The 24,035-nt window shown below is 27.8% G+C and overlaps 3 protein-coding genes across 3 annotated transcripts in view; all 3 read right to left on the reverse strand.

The window, feature by feature from the left end:
• Positions 1-18,592: 18,592 nt before the first annotated feature.
• LOC136076911 (zinc finger MYM-type protein 5-like) lies at positions 18,593-21,477 on the reverse strand. Its single transcript, XM_065790770.1, has 2 exons — positions 21,321-21,477; positions 18,593-21,251 (listed from the first exon to the last, which is right to left on the reverse strand). The coding sequence occupies exon 2, from the start codon at positions 21,222-21,224 to the stop codon at positions 20,454-20,456; it is 771 nt and encodes a 256-aa protein (XP_065646842.1). The 5' UTR covers positions 21,225-21,251; positions 21,321-21,477; the 3' UTR covers positions 18,593-20,453.
• LOC136076036 (zinc finger MYM-type protein 1-like) lies at positions 18,668-20,393 on the reverse strand. The gene is made up of 2 exons (XM_065789500.1): positions 19,625-20,393; positions 18,668-19,107 (listed from the first exon to the last, which is right to left on the reverse strand). Exons 1-2 carry the CDS (start codon positions 20,391-20,393, stop codon positions 18,668-18,670), a joined length of 1,209 nt encoding a protein of 402 aa, XP_065645572.1.
• A 1,829-nt stretch (positions 21,478-23,306) lies between the features above and the next one.
• The window catches only part of LOC136076037 (uncharacterized), a 1,584-nt gene continuing 855 nt past the window's right edge, over positions 23,307-24,035 (reverse strand). Inside the window, exon 1 of the mRNA XM_065789501.1 lies at positions 23,307-24,035. This exon is cut by the window's right edge and continues 855 nt beyond it. Within this exon, the coding sequence (XP_065645573.1) occupies positions 23,307-24,035 (729 nt within the window).

Genomic DNA, 24,035 nt, shown 5'->3' on the forward strand with positions numbered 1-24,035 from the left:
TGTAACGTGTTTCTTTTTTTTTTTTCATTTTCTTACACGGTCGTTTGTATGAGGAAAGTTATTATACGCATGCGCAGTAGAATTACATTTCTTGAAGAATTTTTAAAATGGCTACGGTAACAGTATTATAAAAACTAATCATTGACAACGAGTAATTTGTTTAATTTTAGATAAATAAATAGGTTTTAAACTAGGGTTGTTCGTCGTAAACAAAAACTTACGAAAATTTCGCATTTTTATCTTCCGTATTTCAAGTTGTTATTGCGGAAGTTGTTCTTTCGCAAGTTCACCTTCCGTAATGCGTTATACGAAAAAAATAAATAATAATTATTCCGTAATAGCTCTTTACGAAAAGAAACTTGCGAAACAAATCATTTCGAAAGAATATTTGCGAAACAGTTCCTTACGGAAGGAGCGTTTCGGAATGTGCGCTTACGGAATAAACTCGAAAGTATTCATTAAACTGTTATACAAAAAAATATTATTATTTATTATTTAAATAAAATAATGTTGTTAAATGATTCTTCAATAGTTTTTACATATATATCTATATATCTATATATATATATATATATATATATATATATATATATATATATATATATATATATATATATATATATATATATATATATATATATATATATATATATATATATATATATATATATATATATATATATATATATATATATATATATATATATATATAATCCAATAAGTTCCAATAACGTTGGGATGTTGAAAATTGCGGGGGAGGGGAGGATCAAATTTAAAGCGTACGTACTTTATGGAGTAGTTATTTTTTAGGATTGACTACATGACCTATATCTTTTTTTGATTTCAACGACAGCATTGTTTCCCAATCACGCAATTTTATTCGTATAAAACCGTTTCTTTTTTTCCATTAACTTACTGACTCAGGGGCTAATTAAATGCTCTCTCACAACTTCGGGTAAGTAATGAATATAAAGAAAGGAACAGGAGAAAAACTGCCTTTGAGTTAAGCTAACGACAAGTTTACATTAAAAATTAGTTCGATAACGACCCTTTTTTTTTTACCGATTTACTATTTGAGGCAAATCTACATGATCCCAAACAAATGACTTACATGCTCTAAATTTTCTTTTTTCCCTCAAAATGGGAAAGTTTATGTTGTTCAAGTTATGTTCACTATTTAACTCTTGTTCATTGAAAGACATTTTTAGTATATCTTATGAAAGCCTAGGTTTATTTATAAAAATTTACTAACTGAAACATAGCAATAATTATTATAATAATTAGTATTTTAGTTACCTAGCTAATCATACGTATTTGATTCATAAAACGTATTTAAATATTTTTAATATGCCGCGTTTCGTAAGTGTTTTCCGTAATGAAGTTGTTTCGCAAGTTTCAGTGCAAAAGAGTTTCGTTTCGAAAGAAATTTGGTTTTTTATCATTATTTCAAAAAATAAAACCTTAAAATGTTCATATGTTGCAATACTGAAAATAAAATTTTATTATAAACATTTTGGTATATAAAAAATTTAATTTTTACAATTATATCAGTTTGGCCAACAAAATTTTGTTATAGACTCCCAAACGTCGTTTAGCGAAATAGCTCATTTCGCAAGTGCGACTTCCGTAAGCCCTATTTTCGTATGTTGCAAAACAGTTTTGTTTCGTAATTCAACTTGCGGAAGACAACATTTCGTAAGAAGCATTTGCGAAATGAACATCGACGGTTTTTTTTGTTTCGTAAAATTCGGTACGAAAAAAGAAAATTCCTTATTCTCAATATCCTTCCGAAAGAATTTTATTTTTCCGGAATTGTACGAAACATTCCGGTTAACAACTCTATTTTAAACTAGTTTTTTCATGAAATTATTTTGAAAAGTAACTTGCAGCTGTACGAAGAAATTTTTCAAATAAAATACAAGACCTCTGAATGTGAATAATATCTACTTTCAGCTAAAGCAATTTTAGTGTTTTTGTTTACAACTTTTAAACCTTTTTTAAAATATTTTTGAGTGTAGAAATTTTTTAATTTAAGTTTATTCAGCAAGATAAACCTTTTATCTTTTTTTGTATTTTTTGCTTATATGAGGATTCAATTTTTTTTGCAGGGATAAAAGAAAATCTTTATCATTAAACTTTTGTAACCTGTTGCTATGGTACTCTTTTCCGATGTGGCTATATATATAAATATAAATATATATATATATATATATATATATATATATATATATATATATATATATATATATATATATATATATATATATATATATATATATATATATATATATATATATATATATATATATATATATATTATAAGTCTAAACGACCGTGCTTAACGGTAACTAAAAATTATTTATAAAGTATTATTTATAAGTTCTCAAAAACTATTTATAAAGTATTATTTATAAGTTCTCAAAAATTCATTTATAAAGTATTATTTATAAGTTCTCAAAAATTATTTATAAATTATTATTTATAAGTTCTCAAAAATTATTTATAAATTATTATTTATAAGTTCTCAAAAATTATTAAAAAAGTATTATTTATACGTTCTCAAAAATTTTAGAGTTGTTAAAAAATACCTAAAGAAGACGTAAAATTTAATGCTATTTAATAGTTTAATTTTTTATTAATTTGTCACGACCGCGACTTTTTGCTAGCTAGCCATTTATTTAAAACATAAACAAAAAATAACAATTAATGTAGTTAGTAAAACTTGTTTTAAAAAATAAAAAATTTAAAAATATATTTATGTTGTTGAAAATTTTCGACAAAATACAAAATATATTAAACAAGTTGCATTTTATTTTTTGAGTCATTATATTGATTCCCAACCACGACCACTCCGTATGAAAGTCCCTAATGCTAAAATTTCATTTTAGCATTAGGGACTTTCATACGGAGTGAGTTAGGCGTATGAGATTTTGGTGCCATCTTTATAGGGAATATATAAATCAAACCGTTAAAACAAAATATCGTAAAATCTCTATCTTTTTTTAATAAAAAATAAAGGATGGTACTTCGAATAAAAAAAGACAATTTTATAAAATGGTTAACTGACGATGGCTTATCTACAAATGGCACTTTACATGAATTACGTATCAGAATAAATAAATTTAAACTGTATTCTTCCCTAACTCAAAAACTAAAAAGAAAAGCAGAAAAGTGTTTTATATTCGCATCCCACCTTCAATTGCTCCTTGATGTAGTGATGATTCGTTGTACCCTTCTATAACTAATTAAAAGTATGTTTTAAATAAACGCGAAGGCAATTTAGGTCAACAACAAAAAAGATATTCTATTATGACAAGCAGAAAAATTGCTTTAACGGGTTTTAGTTCACCTTATACGTTGTTTGTAAAAGGACTTATAAAAAAAATTGTTCACAGAGAACAAATTCGTCCTGATGTAATGTTATTTAAAAATAACGTTCCACAGAAATCCTATTGTGAATGTTTAGTTGGTGTGAGTGAGCTATGTTGCCATGTTTTTGCATTATTGTTATTTCTAAAACACTTTCATAAAATTAAGGAAAAAATGGTATCACTTTCATGTATTAAGCACCTTCAAAAATGGCATTGTCGAAGTAAAGAAGGTTCAACTCTCATGATTATGCTTCGCCAAATTAAATGTTAAATTCAGCAGGTCTTGCTTGTAAAAAAATAGATGAAAATTTGTACAATGAAACGATTGCTGTAGAAGAAAATTCAATGTTCAAGAGAAATTCTAAAAATAAAGAGCAGTATAAAGTCTAAAATAAAAGATACAAAAATTCCTTTTGAGTCACATTGTAACAAAATTTTATTAAAGTCAAGTATAAAATTTTCATCGTTATTTGATCCCCTCAGCCATTGTTTTACATAAATAGCTGCTTGTTGTTTGATATATCTTGATTATGTCAAAGAAAACCAAATTTACAATGCTGACCTCGTTTCTCCTGATCTTTAAAAATTAACCACATTAAAGTATAAAGTTGTGTAATGGAATAAAATAATTTATGCTATTCATAAAAATAATTTAGATAACGATTCAACAAGTGCTTCAAAAAACAAAAAAATCATCTCTACAAAATCTACTGAAGAAAATACTGTTCCAAAAACAAATATAAATATAACAATATATCTGCAAGTGATGAAAACAACATTATTCAACAAAATTTAGAGGAAAAATTAGAGAAATAAAAATTTAGAACATGCCCTAATGATTCTATTAAATTTCCTATTAAATTATTAAATTTTTTGAGTAAAACACAGATTCATGGCTAAACATAAAAAAAAACACTAAATAACTGGTAGTTGACCAGCATTTTTAGTTGTATATGGTAAAAAGAAATTTGAAAGTTTTAAAAATTTCCGTCATGGCCATCCCTTTGAAAAAAAAGCACTGTTATTTTTTTGAAACCAGTCTTTATCAAATGCTATGCCATGTAGTTTCTTTACTTTTACAGAAGATGACTCATGTCCTGATGTCTTGGTAGCTCTAAACTAGTTACTTAAAATGTTGGAGACAAAAATTCAAAAAAACTATTGTCACACTTATCTAAATCACTTGCCTATTTTATTCAAACACAACCTTAAATGGCATCTACACAAAACTACTGCTTTCTCATGTCTTATCATCTGAATCAAAACCTGCAAAGTACTTCCTTATTCAGAAAAATAACATTTTGTGGGATTTATTAAAATGTTTAATAGACAGTATCCTTTTAAACGATTTTTTATCCGATATCAGACTGGCCTCATAAACAGTACAAATTATTTGCAACTTTAGAAAAGGAAAACCTTCATTGAATTTCTAACTTTGAAAGTGTAAAACCTCTACGCACCCATATTAATAAATTGATACGTAAAATTTCTATAGTCAATTTTAGTACAACATTAAAAAATTTAAAAAGTTTGTATATTTTAGTCTTTTGACAAAAAAAGTAGCACTCTTTAAATAGTAAGGAGTGTCCACTATGCAAAAAAATTTTAAAACCACTCATAATGAACATTTTTTTCATTTTAGTGTTTGTACAATGTAAAAAAAATTTTTACCAAATTTTAGTAACTATTCTAGAGCCCCCTCAAAGCCCTTAAATGTTAAACAGGTTGCTAATGTTAATAAAAAATTTTTACTGCTAAGATAATGACATTTTTTAAGTAAAAATGAAAAAAGTTCCACAACATTGTTTTTATTTCAAGTTTTTTTTTTTTTTATATATATAAAATTGATATTTTTGATTATTTGAGATCCAACAAGACATACTTTTGAAAAACTTTTGAAAATATTATTACCCAGCAAGCAAACGACGTCATGTCGACGTCTTAGGTTGGTTGAAATGTTAACGTCAGAACTTTCAACGTCTATTCCACGTTGATTTGTAGTTGATAAACTAACGTTGAAGAAAAAGTCGTTGTTTCAACGTCTTATCGAGGTGGAAATCTCAACGTCAGAATTTTCAACGTTTATTCCACGTTGATTTTTTGTTAATAAACTAATGTTGATTTAATCAACGTTAAATCAACATGTCTTTTTATTTTCGTTTTGATATCGAGACAAATAAGACTTCTTATTCAAAATAAAGATGGCCAATCGCTCGCAGAAATGTGCTATTTTTAATTATGTTTTATTTGAAAGTGGTAATATTTACAATATTACATATGTATTTTTCAATTATGGGTAATAATTAAAGATTTTTTAGTTTATAATTTTCGTTTTTTATTCTCCTGGTAGGAAGTAAAAATGCTTCAATTTTAATATTATTAGTAATGATTATTGAAAAGAATTCTCTTTTTCTTACGAAACATTGTTTTACACAGCTTTAATTACAAAAATATATTTTTTTGTTTTTATGTAGCTAATTAGTTACAAAAGTAAACTGGGTGTTATTTTAAGGTTTTCTTTTATGTTCCATTTGTATTTGGAAAGGGTGGTTGAATTTTGTAGTTTTCTGTTTACGAATGAGTTTTGTGGTTTGCCCATTTCTTTTTCCATTCTCCTTCTGATAGTCCAATATATACTTTTGTTTGGGGCTGACACTATACATTTGTAAATTACAAATTTACAAATTTACAAATTTATACATTTAAGACTCTGCTTACAACTTTAAGGTTTAAAAAAAATATGTAGTTATTTTTATTTAATCTCGCATACAAACTTATATAGCTCTGAAATCATTCATCGAGCGCTGTTGAATATATGCACGTAAATTTTTTACTTATATTTAAATATATATATATATTTATATATATATATATATATATATATATATATATATTTATATATATGTATATATATATTTATATATATATATATATATATTATATATATATATATATATATATATATATATATGTATACATATATATAAATATATATAAATATATATATTCATAAATACATACATATATAAAAACATAAATACAAACCTACATAAATACATACATACATACATACATATATATATATATATATATATATGTATATATATATATATATATACATATATATATATATATGTATATATATGTGTATATATATATATATATATATATATATATATATATATATATATATATATTACAATTTTATAAAAAAATATATATATGTATATATATTTAATAAATATTTAATAAAAATATTTAATAAATATTTAATAAAAATATTTATATAAATATAATAAAAAGTAAAATATAATATAAGTAAAAAAGTAAAATATAATATAAAAGTAATAAAAATATTTAATAAAAGAATTTAATAAATATTTAATAAAAATATATAATAAATATTTAATAAAAAATATATATATATATATATATTACAATTTTATAAAAAAATCCTAATATTTAGTAGAACAATAACAATTTTATTTCCAATATTGCAAAAACGCTATATAAAATATATTCCTGGCTAAGCTGATAATAATATATTTATTTATAGAAATAAAAGTATTCAGTTGCTATGTCATCACAGATTACATAATGGAGAAAAATGAATAAAATAGTAATTGATTTATTTACTGAGCAAGATAATACAACAAAAATAAATAAACAACAAATAATTGTTTCAGTTATAGAGTTGTTTCAGAAGAATCAATTGAGGAAGAAGTTAAAGGTGTCAAAGAAACAGATTTTGACTCAGATTCCATTTTTGACTAGGGTAGTTCTGATTCTGATTCTTGTGTCTTGAATCATGGAAACGTATAGATATATATGTTTCTATGATTCAAGACACAAGAATCAGAATCAGACATAGATGACATAGACAAAACAATAAATGGAAATCTACGTGAAAATTAGCAGAATGGGTTGTTGTGAACCAAACTTTGCATTCTGCATTGAATCAACTTCTTTTTATTTTGAGAAACAATGGCCATGCGAAGCTTCCAAAAGACGTAAAGACATTATTAAAAACTCCATGTAACATTCCTCTGCAGAATAAGTGTGTTGGCGATTACATTTATTATCATTTGGAAACTAATATTTTAAAACATTTAAGTAAATTTCCAGATCTGGAGAAAATTGAATTATTTGTGAATGTTGATGGGATACCATTATTTAAAATTACTTCAGTCGCTTTATGGTCCATACTTTGCTCATTTTCAACCATTTGCTGTAGCTATTTCCTGTGGCAAGAGCAAACCTTCCTCTGAAGAGAGCTTTATGTTTGATTTTGTAAACGAATTATCAATTTTATTACAAAAACTCCTGGCAAACATTATTATGTTGTATATGCAATACATTTTAGTGAAGCTGCATCGAGCAGTGAACATCTTAGGAATGAATAATAAGTTAAAAAGCGTTTAGCAGAGTGAGATAAAAGTACAAAAGGACAGGTGTCCAGTGGAAAACAAAGAGCCTCAAAGTAGTCAAATACTAAAAAAGTAATAAGTAAAATGTTGTGAAAACAAACAATAACAATAAACAATATTCAAGATACATAAGAGTCATTTACTGTTGTTCTATTAAATTGTCGTTAGTGTCCAGCGTAAGTGCGAGGTGTAGACAGTATCAGTGATGGAGCAGAATTATTTGTTTGGTCTGTATTATTAGGGTGGTAAACATACATTATCGATATAGCTTTCGCCTGAGACCGGCATTCCAAAAGAAGTTCCACTCTGGGTCTACACCAGGGTATCTTGTTAAGGTATCATTAGGAATCCCATTATCCCAAAAGGACTATTCTCAGAGTATCCTGTCAGGGCGATTGCCACAGACATCTGAATTGACACTGGGACCAGAGGACACTTAATGTGGCAGTACAACTTGCATACAAAGAGTTGTGAACTGTTTTGAGTCTTATAGATGTGTATGTAATGTAGACAGTCAATGAAGTGTTCTTGTGTGTGTCTACTGTAATAGAATGTCTTGATGGTATGAGTTGTTAGTATAAAATTGGTTGAAAGTCATTAAAACTGGTGTAATGTAAGCTAGACGTGAATACTAGAAGTCCAATAACATGTGTTTTAAAAATAACAAACTATTGCAACTTGATAATCTAGAAAATTTAAATAGAATTACACCAATATAGTAACAATAACTTGTATATTTAGTTAATAAACTAATAGTCTGTATATATATATTACAACTCGTAATCTAAGATTATATGGAATTTTGTATTTTGTATAAGTTATAAGATTAACTGTAAATATGTCATGTGACTGTAATGTTACCAGGAGTATCTGAAGTGGAGTAGAATTATTTGTTTTCTAAAACAGTTAGCAGGTAGACTGTATGTATAGCATGGCTGACTTTTTGTCATATACAGTGAATATTTAATATAAAAAGATATTGGTAGGTTTCTTTGCCAAATCATTTGTGAGTTTCAGCTGTCCTTCAACTTGCTGTTGTTTTGTATGCAACATATTCATTCAAGTATATCATTTAATATTGTATATATTATATATATATATATATATATATATATATATATATATATATATATATATATATATATATATATATATATATATACATATAATATAGTATATATTATGTATACATATATATATGTAATATATACTATAATATATGTATTATATATATGTAATATATACTATAATATATGTATGTATATATATATATATATATATATATATATATATATATATATATATATATATATATATATATATATATATATATATGATAGTTATATTTATAAAGTACTTTCTGTTTTCAAACTCAGGATTTCGACATATAGTATTATGGAAATTGGCCCAAATAACTTTGCAAATAAGCGAAATATCTAAAAAGTTAGACACAATGGAACCAGAATGCAAGATGATGAAGGAGATATATTAATACAGTTTGATGATATAAACGATGATGATGATTAATACAATTTGATGATATAGACGCTTTATATGAGTTTGATAGAAAACTTGGAGCTGACAAAAGAGTTTTCAAAAAGTTTGTTAGTTATTTTTCATGAAATTACCTATGGAAGGGTTAAATGTTTACGAAGCAATAATTGATAGCTATAATTTTAATTTTAAGTGTTGAAAATTGGAAAAGATGTTGATCTATATATTTTTATATATTTATATTTCTTTTTAATGGCTGCCTGTTGAAAATAAATAAATTTAGTTGAATTCTCAAACTCAAAAATTAAAATATATTAGTTTACATTAAAATTGTAAACTTCATGTATTCTTATGAAATAATGTAAATTGAAGATATTCTTTCCTCCTTTCTATACAAATTTATTCACTTGACCAAATTTGAATGTTTTTGCATTTATTTTTTAGAATCGATGAAGCGCTGTGAGGCTAAGGCAACAGACAAAGAAGCTAGATCATTTATAGCCTCTTGCCTAAAGTATGCACCTTATCGTTTGAATGGAGGTAAACGGAAATCTGACAACCCCGAAATAGACGATGAAGTTCACGAAAGTGATAAAGAAAAAAATCAAGATGAATTCGTAATAGACGCTGACGTTGAGTCAAATGAAAGCGGAAGTAGTTTTGAATAAGAAAAATAAATTATCTCCTTTAAAAAAAATTTTAACAAATACATTTTAGTAAATTTTTTAAAGTGTTATGTTTCAACGTTGCTTTTTTGACGTTGAAGCGATGTAGATATTAGAACGTCAATTTCCTGTTTCCAAATCAACGCTTAAATCAACGTTTATAAGTCAACATCAGTTCAATGTTAATTTATTGACGTTGAATCAATATAGATATTTCAACGTCGATTTCTTGTTTCCAAATCAACGTTTGTAAATCAACGTCAGTACAACGTTAATTTATTGACGTTGAATCAATGTTGATATTTCAACGTCGATATTTTGTTTCCATTTCAACGCTAAAATCAACGTCAATAAATCGACGCGTTATCAACGTTGAATCAACGTTGAAATGCTTGCTGGCTAGAGACCTGTTAAATGTTTAAGTGGCTCTAGAATAGTTATTAAAATTTGTTGAAATATTTTTCACAGTGCACAAACACTACAATGAGAAAAAATTAAATTTGGGCAGTTTTTAAACTTTTTTGCATAGTGAATTTCCAATTTTGCATAATGGATATAAAATAGTATAAATTTATTTTATTTGTTTTGCTTTTAATTTTTTTTTTTTTTTTCGAAATTTGTTTCAAACTTTGTTTCAAAAAAGAGATTTAAAATTGTTTCAAGAGAGAGTAAAATTGTTTCAAATCCATCTATAATTTATTTAAATGTTTAATAAATATCTAATTTAAATATTTAATGAATATAATTTATGTATAAAAATATTTTTTATGCTTGTTAAATATACGACATAATTTTTTTAAAAGTGCATTAATTCATCTGCTATCTAGTTTGCCTGTTTCAGTATGTTGTCACGCACAGAGTGGAAATCCCCCCCCCCCCCTTCCCTACAAAAAAGTTATAGTGTACAATTATAGTATAAACTATAAGAATACTATATTAATAAGGTGAGTAACATAGAGTGAGTCCGCACTAAACCACGTTTTTTCATCCTTTTTTTGGAAAAAACAGTTTTTTTTTAAAGACCCATTCTGTCTCTGCGTATGTACATACAAAATCAAGATCATCAAGTAAAATTTCAAAACATTAAAAAATCAAGCTTTTTTTGTCTGAAGCTCGCTTTTATTTCTCTTAGGTGTTTAAAACACGGGAGAGGACATTTATAAATTTTCAGAAATTTTTCCCTCCTACCGCAATCTTATTTAGCTTGCAGTGGGATTATCTGAAAACTAAAATAAACAAAAAAATATATATATATCTATATTAAACAATATAATATAATTTTGTTAAAAAATATCAAATAATCGACTAACTAAACCTATATTCATTAAAATTGTCTTAAAAGTAACCTAAACAAGGTTGCCATTTTGTTCATTTATCCCACGGCGATCTCTACTTCAGGCCTAGCCAACGTGAAAACCGCGTATCTGACTCGGGGCCTATTTAAAATTTCGCTAACTTTAGTCGCCATTTTAGTGATATTAAAATATTGGCAAAAAATGTTGCATTTATGTCTGCATTACAAATTATTTATCTGCAAAAAAGAAATCTGATAATTTAAAGCTTTCAGTATATCGATTTCCTAAAAGTGAAGAAAAACAAATGTGGATTAAAGTAATTCCAAATGCAAACCTAAAAGTAACTAATAACACTGTAGTTTGTGCATTGGTGTAGTTTATGTAGTTTTATGAGCATTGGCCGATAAATTTTGAAAAATAAATATTTAGAGGAAAATATCATCCTAAATTTCCACCATCTATTTGGCCTGGCATACCATTGGTCTTGTCAAATTCCTACCCATCTTCCTCCATTACGTGCAACAACTCGTACTTCTTCGTGTTTTCGAAATTTCGCTCAAGATGAACTACCCACTTCTTTAGAAAAAGATTTGCTGATATGAAAAAAAAATTTTTAAATAATGAAAGAGATTTAGGTGTTCCATTTAGGTGTTCCATTTAGGTGTTCCGTTAAATACTGCAGTTAAGTAGCGTAAATTAATTTTTAATTTTTGCTTGATTAAACTCTGCGATGGTGAAAATGAAAAAAATAATCTGAAAGTGATGTTGCGTCAAAGAAAACCACATTCGAAATATGGAAAAATTCGAAATCTATAAAAAGAAAAGAAAAGCCTCATACAAAAAATAAGTAGAAGTAATAGTCACTGTTAAATTTTCTTATTTTTTCATTTCTATTATATATATATTATATACGTATTATATTTATATATAAATATTTATATATATTTATATACCAATTGTATTGGTGTCCCGACAGCGTTAAAACCCCCTATCATTGTTGGATTTGTTTCCAGGTAAACTTCGCAGACATCTTGGCAAAAGTTTCCTTAATCATCTAATATATGGCTAGCGACATTCATACAGGCTTCATGTTGTATATCGCTCTGTAACATATTCCGACTCCTCCCATAAATATAACAAATCAACTTTTGAAGCGTCAACCTACTTTGACTGAAGAAGGATCCCTCTCTTACACTTTGCCGCTGTTTGCAACCTTTACAATACCACCGGTACTCATCTGTGACATTTTGATTTGCGTTTAACCCAAACTGACGTTGGCGCGTATCACAGTACATTCTATTTTTTATCAATCTGCGCTTTGCTAACTACTGTAAAGCAGATAATGGTCGTTTAATAGAGTAACCAAGCTCCATTAAACACCAATTTTTTTGCAACACACATGGTTCAGCCAGGATTTCATCTTCAGCAACAATAGTGTTTGGTAGAATCGAAAGAGAGTCACGCAAGTGCTTCTTAGTTAAAGTTTCCAATCGGAATGCACAAACTCTCAAAAACCTTATAGAAAGGTTTATTTTGCCAGGAGGTCATATCATTTCCGATGGCTGGGCTTCTTATGCTGGTTTAGATAACCTCCAAGGTGGTATATATTCAAATTCAGTTGTCGTGCATAAACGCAATTTTGTCAATCCCCTTGATAGCGGTGTTCATACACAAAACGTCGAAAACCTTTGGATGCGTGTCTAACGTAAACTTTGACAGCAGTTTCGTACGCGTGAAGACTTGTTTACATCACATCTTCATGAATTTATTTGGCGTCAAACATTTAAAGAGTTTCCAATATTTTTGGCGTTTCTATCTTGTGTGTCTCGTCAGTATCCTCTGTAGTTGATAAATAAAAATTTTCAATTATTATTTTCAATTATTTTTAAAAACATATTAGCAAGAACAATAATTGTAGTATCCTATATTCTATAATTGTAATAAGAAATTTGTCTAAAACAAACTAAAATTATACAATCATAAAATATAAAAATTTAAATTTCTTTACATAATTAATAATGTAATAAGTAAATATTAACAATGATAAAATAATTAAATATCAACAATAAAAACAAAAAACAAAAATATTAAACAAAAACGTATTAAAAAAAATACCCTCCGTCCGGAAATATGGTATACATTTTAGCGATTTTTGTTGTCCGGAAATATGGTATACATTTGCGAAAAAATAAAATAAATCAAAAAATGTACATGACAAGTATGTTATATTAACTTTATTTGAAACATTTTAATTAAATAGGAATGATTTTTTTCACTCGAAATTTGATTTGGCTTAATTGTACGCTTCTTTGGAACATACATATTTTTCTAGCAGTCCACCTTCGCCACGAAGTTTTTCTTTACTATACTATATTTTAATATACCTTGACGTTGTTCTTTGGTTAATTGTTTATATTTGGAATCCCTTCTATCTAAGTTTAACAAATTTCCTTCAGAATTTTCCATACTCGTCTTGCAGCGGTATTAATTTTATTTGTCTCAAGAAACAATGATGTTTGAGCGTTAAGTTTTTAATTAAGAATGATATTGCTTACGTCAAATATTTCAGGTTATATTGTCATGAGTATTTACTATAACCATGTAATGACAGTTGCCAATTTACTTTTATAATCACAATAATCTACGATTTTTGTTGAAATGTATACCATATTTCCAGACGGAGGGAGTTTTTTGAAATTTTTCTACTTTGGTTTTTATAATTATTTTAGGAACTTTTAGCCTCTGCGAGCGAGAGCGTTAAAAGCAAAAATATTAAGTTAATTTTACGCCACTTAACTGCAGTATTACCTCCATTAGTTTGCTTTATAATTAATAACACTATTCATTTACAATCACAAGTTTATTCATATGGAGTTCCATATTTTTTAATCAAGATTAGTGAGGATTTGCATTTTGAAACTTATCATTATGGTGCCAAAATAAAGTTCCTACAATTTCTAAAAACAGAATTTCAAAAATCAACACATGGTCTATATTAGAAAAAGTTTTGTGTTATTTGAAAAATTTAATTCCAGGCAGAAAAGAAACTGTAATGGAACATTTAGCTTCTATGGGTACACAGTGTGTTGGTAGTAAGATTTATTCTAAGGAGGTTATTATTAGATCTTTTCAGTATTTTGCTACATCCAGAAGTTTGTATAATCAACTGCGAACAGATTACCAATTGTCTTCAGTAAGAACTTTGACAAGAACTTCAAAAGTTTCTAAATTAAATGAGAAACATTTTTTGACTAATATTTTTCAATCTGTTGAAGAAAAACAGAAACTTTTTTATTTATTGCATGATGAGGTTTATGTTAAAAAAATGTTGTTATACCATGGTGTTACATTATTTGGAAGAGCAATCGACGATTCAACTTCTCTTGCAAAAGCTATATTGGTTTTAATGGTTAATTGCTTATTTGGTGGACCATCGTTCATTTCCAAAATGATACCTATAAGTAAATTGAACTCTCAATTTCTTTTTGAACAAATTAATATTACTATCCAATCAATAAAGGAGTCTTCGGGTCAAGTTAAAGCTATAACATGCGATGGAAATTAAATGAAGTTTCAATATTTCCAAAGCCAATTGAGAGGCAGTTAGTTTCTACCTGTTTAAGGGTATTTTGTGACAAAACTTACCATTCTTTAATTAATTATCCAGGACTGCAGCATATGAAAGAAAGACAAAATACAGCAGATTTTATTAACATTGTTGTGTCATGGTGGAAAGTTCTCAATGTTAAGAGAATAAGTGCTGATATTAGATTCAATTTCGTTAACATTTTTTTCAATGTAATTCAAAGTCTCAATTACAAATATCACTAATATTACTAATACAAAAAAGTTTGTTTTAGTTATTTAGGTGTTCCAAGAAGTCATTACGATCTTTTGCACATTCTAGCATCCAGTGCAATGTCCAATTTCTTTATGCTAGCTTTTTAACTCGACTTCTTCTAACTTTTCAATATATTCTGTTCTTCTTAAACTCACTTACTCTTGGTCCGTCGAAGCGAGTCATGACGCTCTTTAATGAATTGAACTCGTCTTCGCGGGCCTTGGTATATGGCCTCTATATGGCAATTTGCCGGAAGAGGATAAACCACAATACCAAGAAATTCTTACCACAGAGTCTTATCACAGAGCACTGCGGGAAATATTTTACTAGTAATTTCACACCTATTTCCTTACCAATGTGGCATATCAGACCACTACACCACGGCTGCTTTAGTCCTTGATTTATTTTCTCTAATAGAGTCATTTTATAAAATTAGCCAAAAAAAATTTTATCACCCATACGGCTAAGAATTGTTTCATTTTTACATCATTTGCTGTCCGTATTAAATAACCAGTGAAAAAAAATTTAGCTAAAAATATACACTGATTCAGCATTTTTGTGATTATCTGAGACAAAAATACAACTTTGACATATAATATCTTGATGGTTTGGAGGGTTTTCTAAAAATTTGGAACCCAAATAGATTTTTGCTAAGGAACTCAATAATTCTACTGGTTTCAAAAAAATGCCTTGTTTATTCGATTTTATTTAAAATTATTGATTTGTTAATTATTGATCACCCAAAATCTTCTGAAAAAATATCAACTGTATATTTATTTTTATTATATTTACTTATTCCTAGGTCTACTAAAAAAAAATTTTTTTTTGCATAGTCTCTGTAATATTTGATCAAAGTAAATAACATCGTTTAAGAATTTTGAAAAGCTTAAATTTTATAATGAAGGAAAGAATGTTTTTTAAAACAATTCTTTTAATTAAAAATTAAATATAGCGTTAATTAATAACTAGTTAAAAACATATTTAATCATGGGTAAACAAATAGGGCAAAGGGAGGTGCAACTTGCCCCCCAACTCACACCGGATTTGCATGCCTGCTCACACCGGATGCATGGACCTTTTATCGAACTGATGCAATCTTCTATTATCGAACTAAAATCTTCATCAGTTTTTACTGCTTTTTTTGCAGAAAATCCAACCTGGCGTTAAATATACATTATTTTTTTTGTAAAATGTTTGCCAAATCTAGAGAAATTTTACATTGCCTCTAAAAACAAACTTAAGTTTTAAAAATAACTTAAAAACCAATTATAAATCTCAATAAGACATATTACTTTTAATTAACATATTAATTCTGCTTTAACTATAATAAATATTAGATTACCTTTTATAGCTGTTTTTGACTGTATTTTTCAAAAGGGAACATATAAGGAAAAACATTTTTTTAATTTTTCTTTCAAAAGATTTTCAAAAGATTTCCCATAGAAAACTGCTCATGAAAAAAAGCATAAAATTCTAGTTAAACTAATTTTTTTTTTAACTTGCTCATACCATTATTTCAAAAATCACTATCAACTCATTTTTATGAAATAAAAAAAGGGCGAAGTTGCCTTTCTCTTGCCCCCTTCGTATGCCTATGAATAAATATGTCCAAAATTAATTATTTAATTACACTATATTGAAGTTTTAATTTAAAAAAACTGTTTTAAAAAACATTCTTCTTTGTTACAAAATTTAAGATTTTCTGATTTCTGAAAAAATGTTATTTTTGAGTGACTTTGATCTAATATTACAGAGATTATGCATTGTCTACTGAAAAAAGTTAAATTTATGCATTAATGCACAAATTTTCAGTAGTAAGTTTCAAAAGTAATAACTTTTTTCAGTAGACCTAAAATAAAGTAATGATATACAGTCAACATTTTCCCCAGTGGTTTCGGGTGACAGCCTTTTTTTTTTAACTCAAAAAAAACAACAACAATAATTTATCAAAGTCAATAACCTTGAATAAAATAAGATAAATGAGGCATTCTTAAGTTAATCAAGTCCTTAGATTAGTATTTTTAAATTCCCCGAGAAAAAATATACTTGGCTCCAAATTTTGGGAAAATCCCTATAAAGATATAAAATCGTCGATATGCAAGGGAAATGCACTAAGTCTAAAAACATCATTTTGAGATAATGAATAAATAGGTTTTTTCGTAATAGTTAAAATAATAAGTTTTTGTGTAATAGTTGAAATAAAAAATCTTAATAACTCATTAATAATTGATTTATTAAATTTGTGCGGTATATCAAGCGATAGAGAATTTAAAATGCTAAATAGTGATACACGGCGGTTATTTTTGATTGTTTTTCTCCCACTTGCTAAGATTTATGAGATTTTAAAAAATTATTTATTATGCGGATGGAGCGAAAACACATTTACTCTATCCGTTTTAAGTATTCAAGTTTTAAGCAATTTTAAGCATTCAAATATGTCCATAGAGCGAAGTAATAACTTTTGGGTTGAAGAAGAACTGAGGGTTGGAACATGCCAACCCAGATGGACTAAAGAAATAATTAATGGTATTCATAGTGAAAAATCTTTTGGTGGAGATGAAATGAATGATATTGTTGAGAGAAATGTAGGTTGCCATCTGGTATTGGCTGGTCCAATGATAGATGGCTACCTTAAAGAAATCAGTAAAGCATTTCTTCGTAAACTAGCAAAAGGAAAGACAACTGGTTTAGCTCCTTCAGTTTCATTATTCATTCCATGGGGAGTTATGAAAAATATAGTAACTCTGATGAAAGCGTATGGTTGTAGCATGCTACAGACTTGTAGCATGCTACAGACACACAATAACAAAAAAAAAAAACTCCTTATGAAAATAACAACCATAGAAGCAGCTAAAAAAGTTTTTGATCCTTGTCGATTTGATGGAACAAATTTTTTAGCAAAAAGGATGTTTCACAAAGTTAATCAGGAAGGAAAGCAAAATAAACGCTTTGCATTTAATGATAGCGCAGAGATTGTAATAACTGAAAACACTCCAATTCAATTTGAATACTCACACATCACACAATATATAAGATTAGACTTTTACATTTAAAGATACACTTCAGATTATTTTGTTGTTGATACTTCATTACAAGCGTTAATGAATCAATAATTTGTGAACTTTAAATATATAATATATACATACATACATATATATATATATATATATATATATATATATATATATATATATATATATATATATATATATATATATATATATATATATACAGCGCCGGCCTTAGCTTTTTTGATAGGTTGGGCAAAACTTGTGAACGCGCCCCTAGGTATATATGGGTGGGTTGTTACCATTAACAAGACCAATGCTCTAAAATGATGAACAAGAGTGCTAAAGGGAAAATATAGTTTAATGCAAAGAGATCCATATTGTGCATCAAGTTTCTTATTTAATTAATTTTTTATTAAAATTATAAACTTAGACTTTTCATGATATGGGTTTATAGAAATGAGTGACTAGATAAATAGACAACGCAACGCTGCTTTTAAAATAACAAATGTTTTTATTAAACATATAATAAATCCTCTAACTATATAAACAAGAGTTATTAAATTTTAAAATGTAACTTTTCTAGCATTTTTGTCCGCGAAATCTCTTATCAAACTAGAAAAATCTAAATTTTCAGCTATTTCTTGCTCGATTGATAACATAGATAGAGAATTAAGTCGATCTTGCAACATGGTATTTCTTAAATATGTTTTGATTAACTTTAGTTTAGAAAAACTACGTTCTCCACTAGCAACAGTAACAGGTATTGTAAGAAGAATGCGCAGAACAATCCATGTATTTGAATATAACTTTTGTAGACAATGTTTTTTAATAAAATTTAGTATAAAAAGTGGTGTCATCTCTTTTGTATTTATTTCATTTTCAACATTGCTTAATTTATCTTTAATAAAAAACTGCACACTTATTAGTTCGTCGCATAGCAAAGCACCATTAATTTCTGATTTTGTATTTACAGTTAATTTTTCTTGTAATTGTTTACACAATTCTTGATGGGCAAATTATCCAAATTAAATAAAAAAACTCCATATATTTACATATTCATTAAGTTGTTCAAATCTTTCATTTATTGACGACAGACATGTATCTAATAAAGGGTTAAAAAATGTTACTTAAAGTTTCTTCTCGGGATTTTGAATTGGTTCGTCAGCAGCATTTTCATCATAATGACGTTTCACTCGTCGCACTCTTTTAAGCGGCTTAAATATTGGATCGATGTTTAAATCTTCAGCTAACTCTAACCGTTGCTTGTTTAAAGCCAAACGTTCTGTAATTTTCCAAAAATGTGATGCATTTTTTCAACATTTTAGCGCACTGTACTAGATCCATGTCTTTGGCTTGCATTGCTTTACTAACAACGTTTATTTGGAATAGTACATTGTACCATGCAATTAAAGATACTAAAAAATATAGTCTTTTAATTGTTCTGCTAATGTTTGCGCTTCGTGCGCAATATTGGGAGTTTTGGTTTCAGTTTCATATATAGTAATTAAAGCATCATGTACTGCTTATTTGGTATCGGATGGCTTTGAGCCTCTCAATTATGGCTTCCCAACGAGTGTCGCATAATCGTTTAAGAGTGAAGTTTGTTGTATGACTAAGTAAAACATTCCAGCGTGAAGTTGATGCAGAAAATAATGTGAATAATCTTTGTATTATGCCAAAAACGTTAATGGAATTTAGTGAAGACTGCGCTGTGTCACAAATAACCAAATTGAGAGAATGACTTCCACACGGAAGATAAAAAGCCAAAGGATTCAAATCTAATATTCGCTTTTGCAGAACTATTTTTTTACCTTTCATATTTGCACCGTTATCGTAACCTTGCCCTCGACAAAAGCTTATATTCAGTCCAAAATCTTTTAAAGCTCCAATTATGATTTCTGTTAAACCAAGACCTGTCGTGTCGTTAACATTGAAAAACCCAAGAAAGTGTTCATTTATTTTTATAGGATATTCTGATATATTTACAATTCTAATCGTAAGCGAGAGCTGTTCTTTGTGAGATACGTCAGGAGTGCAGTCAGCAATAATAGAATAATATGTACTTTTTAGAGCTTTGGATATAATTATGTTGGTTAATTTTGATGCCATTATATCTATCATTTCATTTTGAATGGTTTTTCCACAGTAATGATCAGAAATATATCCTTTAAGAGCTAGCGTGACGTGGTTTAACATGATAGGATCAAATTTAGCGAGTAATTGTACCAACCCTAAAAATTTGCCGTTATTAACTGCATACAATTTATCAGAAGAACCTCTGAAGGCCATATTATTTGTTGCCAAGTATAAAGTAATGTTCATTAATCGTTCAAGAACACTTCGCCACCTTTAACTCTCCTTTTCGATTAGTTTTTGTTCTTGTTTATCAATAGTTTCACCAGCTTTCATTCGTATTTCTGTCTCAATCCATAGTTGATAAGCATTTCTGCGTGACTTACTATTTTCGTGAATTTTTAATGCTTCTGTTAAATTCTTCCATTTATTGAATCCATTTCCGTTTAACTTTAAATTCATGTTGAAATCAAAAAGTTTGCAGCAAAAACAAAATACCGCATCTTTAGAAACTGAGTACACAAGCCATCGTCGTGAAATAACCTCACCATTTGAAAGTTTTTGGTTGTAATGAGCATTTGAAAAATGTCGTCTTCTATTATCGCGTTGATATGTGTCCAAATTCACTTGTATTGCACTTATATTAATTACATAATCAACAAATTGAATGTTGCGATGAATTGGCCACAAACCACAGTCTGAGTAATCGATTGCTGTTTCTTTGGTGCGATCATTTACATCACCATCTTGGCCATCATCATTTTCGTTATCGATATCTTTTTCATCGTAGTGAACATTTCCAACTGATACTATTCCGTCTTCTTCATCGCTGGTTGATGTATCACTAAGTACATGCGCAACATTTTCTCCTTCCTTTATTTTATTACAATCACTATTTTCCGATGTATAATAATTTTCAAGTTTTTTATAATTTTTCTTCAAATTATCAACTTTTTCTGCTTTACGTTTTCTGTATTGAGCACCAGATGGTTTCTTATTATTATGAGTTTTAAAAACATTTTTTTCTTTATTATGAGTACTCTCCATTGATTGCTGCTGACAGTTTCTATTTGTCTAAAATTTTAAAATAAAAAATTACTCGCAAGCTAATAATTCATAAACAATTTCATTATTTATACTTACCTGCTTTTTATTACCGCAAAATTTGAAAACTTGACAAAAACTGAATTTGAATCACAAATACAACTTTAAATCTCTTCTACAAATTAATAAACAACGCGCTCGCAACTCGTACCGAAAATAATGTTTAAAATTTAAACTTTAAATAGATGGAACGCAAAATAATAGACATTTCTCTAATTCGATTGCGCAACTAATTTCTCAGCTTGAAAAAGAGGCCAGTAAGGACAAAAATGTAAACAATTAGCGGCAAACAATTTAAAGGATAATTCTTAATAGATTACTTGTCTAATAAAAAATGAATGGATTTAATAGTGACTGCTTTAAAGATAAAAAAATTCAAAATCTAATATTAGACGATATAAATAGAGATCTGAAGATAGAATTAAATACAAAAAAAGATGTATCGTTAAAAGAAGATATGTGCTGGGGAAAATCTCTTGAGTTTCTCCCAGTGTTCACCAGACGTGAAATTGATAATCATATGAACAAATGCGGTAAATTAAAAGGAAAAACTATTAAAAAAACGTTAGAAAGAGGACTGAAATTTAAGCAAGAACGTTACATTTCTACAGACAGCTTATTTACAACACGAACACTCAAACACTTCATTGCAAAATGTACCTGTCGAGCAAGTATGAAAAAAATGATTCGTAAAATGCAAATATATATAAATCGCAAAAATAGTCAAGTTGATAAGGCTTCTTGCAGTTGCCCAGCTGGATTAAGTGGTTATTGCAATCACATTATGGCTTTACTGTTAGAGTTGGCAGATTACTCATTAAATTCTTTTAAAGTTGTTCCTTCTGAAATCGCTTGCACAAGTACTTTAAGAAAATGGGGAGTGCCTGGTGAGAAACAGAAAAAAATATATCCTGTAATGAAAAACGTACTTCATGCTAATTTTACAAAAAAAGGGATTAACCCAACAGTATATGAGGCAAGACGTAACTTCAATTTTATAGATAACTTAAATGCTGTAATGAAGCTACAGAATAATTTAAAAAAAATTAACCCAAATATTGGCTATGCTCATATTATACCAAATAAAATTCTCATTGATTCAGAAATCACAAAATTTGGCATGCAGTGTTTAGGATCCCCACTTTCATATCAACTTTTACCAGTTGAACGAAATTTTATTGTTTTATCACACTTATGTCAAAATGTTGAATGCGAGTCTATTATAACTTCTAACCTTACCTTACCTAGTAAATTTTTAGATATACCTGATACATGGAATTATTCCCCAAAAGAAATGGAGTTTATGAAAAAAATAATTGTCTCACAAGAAGAAAGTATATCATTACAAAAAAAAACTGTAAAACAAAGGCAATGTGCACAATGGTTTAAGGAGAGAAAATATAGAATAACATCATCAAATGCACATAAGATTTATATTAGGAAAAGTAACTTTGAATTTTTGATAAAACAACTTACAGAAGACATTAAAAAATCCAACAATGTTAAAGAAATGCTAAATCACGGTAATATTAATAAAGACATTGCAAAAGAAAAATTTAAAAATGTAATGATTTATCGATTAAACCAAAATATCAAAATACTTGAGACTGGATTATTAGTTCAACCATGCATCCCTTGGCTTGGTGCAAGTCCAGATGGACTTGTTTTAATTGATTCAAAGCCATGTTTAATTGAAATTAAGTGTCCTTACACAAAAAGAAATGAAAATCCTAATGATTTAATTAAGGAAGAAACATTTTATATTGGTTCATTACCTACAGGAGAATTATTTCTAAAGAAGGATCACTTATTTGGCTATTATACACAAGTCCAAATGGCCATGGGTTTATCTGGACTAACTCATTGTTTGTTCATAGTTTATGTTTATAAAGGAATTATTATTGTAAATGTTGATTTTGATGAATTTTATTTTTTAGATGTTATCGATAAGTTAAGCGATTTTTATAAAAAATATATTTTATCATTCTACGTTTCTCAGTAATAAATATTACATATCTTATATTTTTACTGTTTTATAAGAGGATCCATAAAGTTACACAATAAACAGCTTACAGTCCAGATTTGATTAATTGATCCATATAAAACAAGAGGTATTTCATTTCGTATTTGTTTATTTTTCTTAATTCGTTGTATGGCACGTTCTACATGAATTCTTAAAGCTGCTATTGTTTGACTTTCTATAACCTCTTCATGTGATAGCTGATCTCTCCCATTTAAAAAGGCTGGAATATTCAGTGTTACACCTAAAGGCTTAAGCAGATCATTAATTAAAAAACCCCTATCAGCCATTATAGAATCACCACTCTCCCATAGCTCTTTTTGCAAAAGTCCTGATTGCTTAACTATTTCAATATCAGAAATAGAGCCAACAAATAGTTCACTAACAAATGTTACTGCACCAGAAGGAGCAATGCCAACTAATCCTTTATAGGTTACGTGATGCTTATAATGTGAAAACAGACTTCTTTGAATCGTTAGGCTGGAAGGTCTTTGACAAAGCAACTCAGTACAATCAATAATAACCTTCGTTTGAGGATATGTCTCTTTAAAGCATTTTGGCATATTATGTTTAAGTTGGTCTAAATTTGGCCAAATTGGTATAGCACCAAGTTTAAGATATATAAAATTTGACCATGTAATAAGGTATCTTGAAACAGTAGATTTTGGTGTTTTAAATAACCAGGAAGTAAAACTTAAAGAAAAACCAAGTCTTAGCCATGTTAAAAACATAAA

This window comes from Hydra vulgaris, chromosome 02, assembly GCF_038396675.1.
Source record: "Hydra vulgaris chromosome 02, alternate assembly HydraT2T_AEP".
Taxonomy (NCBI): domain Eukaryota; kingdom Metazoa; phylum Cnidaria; class Hydrozoa; order Anthoathecata; family Hydridae; genus Hydra; species Hydra vulgaris.

What these genes read in the sequence shown, in the direction of transcription:
- LOC136076036 (XM_065789500.1), bottom strand. Translation starts at nt 20,393, where the DNA reads ATGGCCTTCAGAGGTTCTTCTGATAAATTGTATGCAGTTAATAACGGC. An exon ending in CATCCGATACCAAATAAGCA is followed by an intron (nt 19,108 to 19,624) that starts GTACATGATGCT and finishes TTGCCCATCAAG; the next exon opens with AATTGTGTAAACAATTACAA.
- LOC136076911 (XM_065790770.1), bottom strand. Translation starts at nt 21,224, where the DNA reads ATGGAGAGTACTCATAATAAAGAAAAAAATGTTTTTAAAACTCATAAT.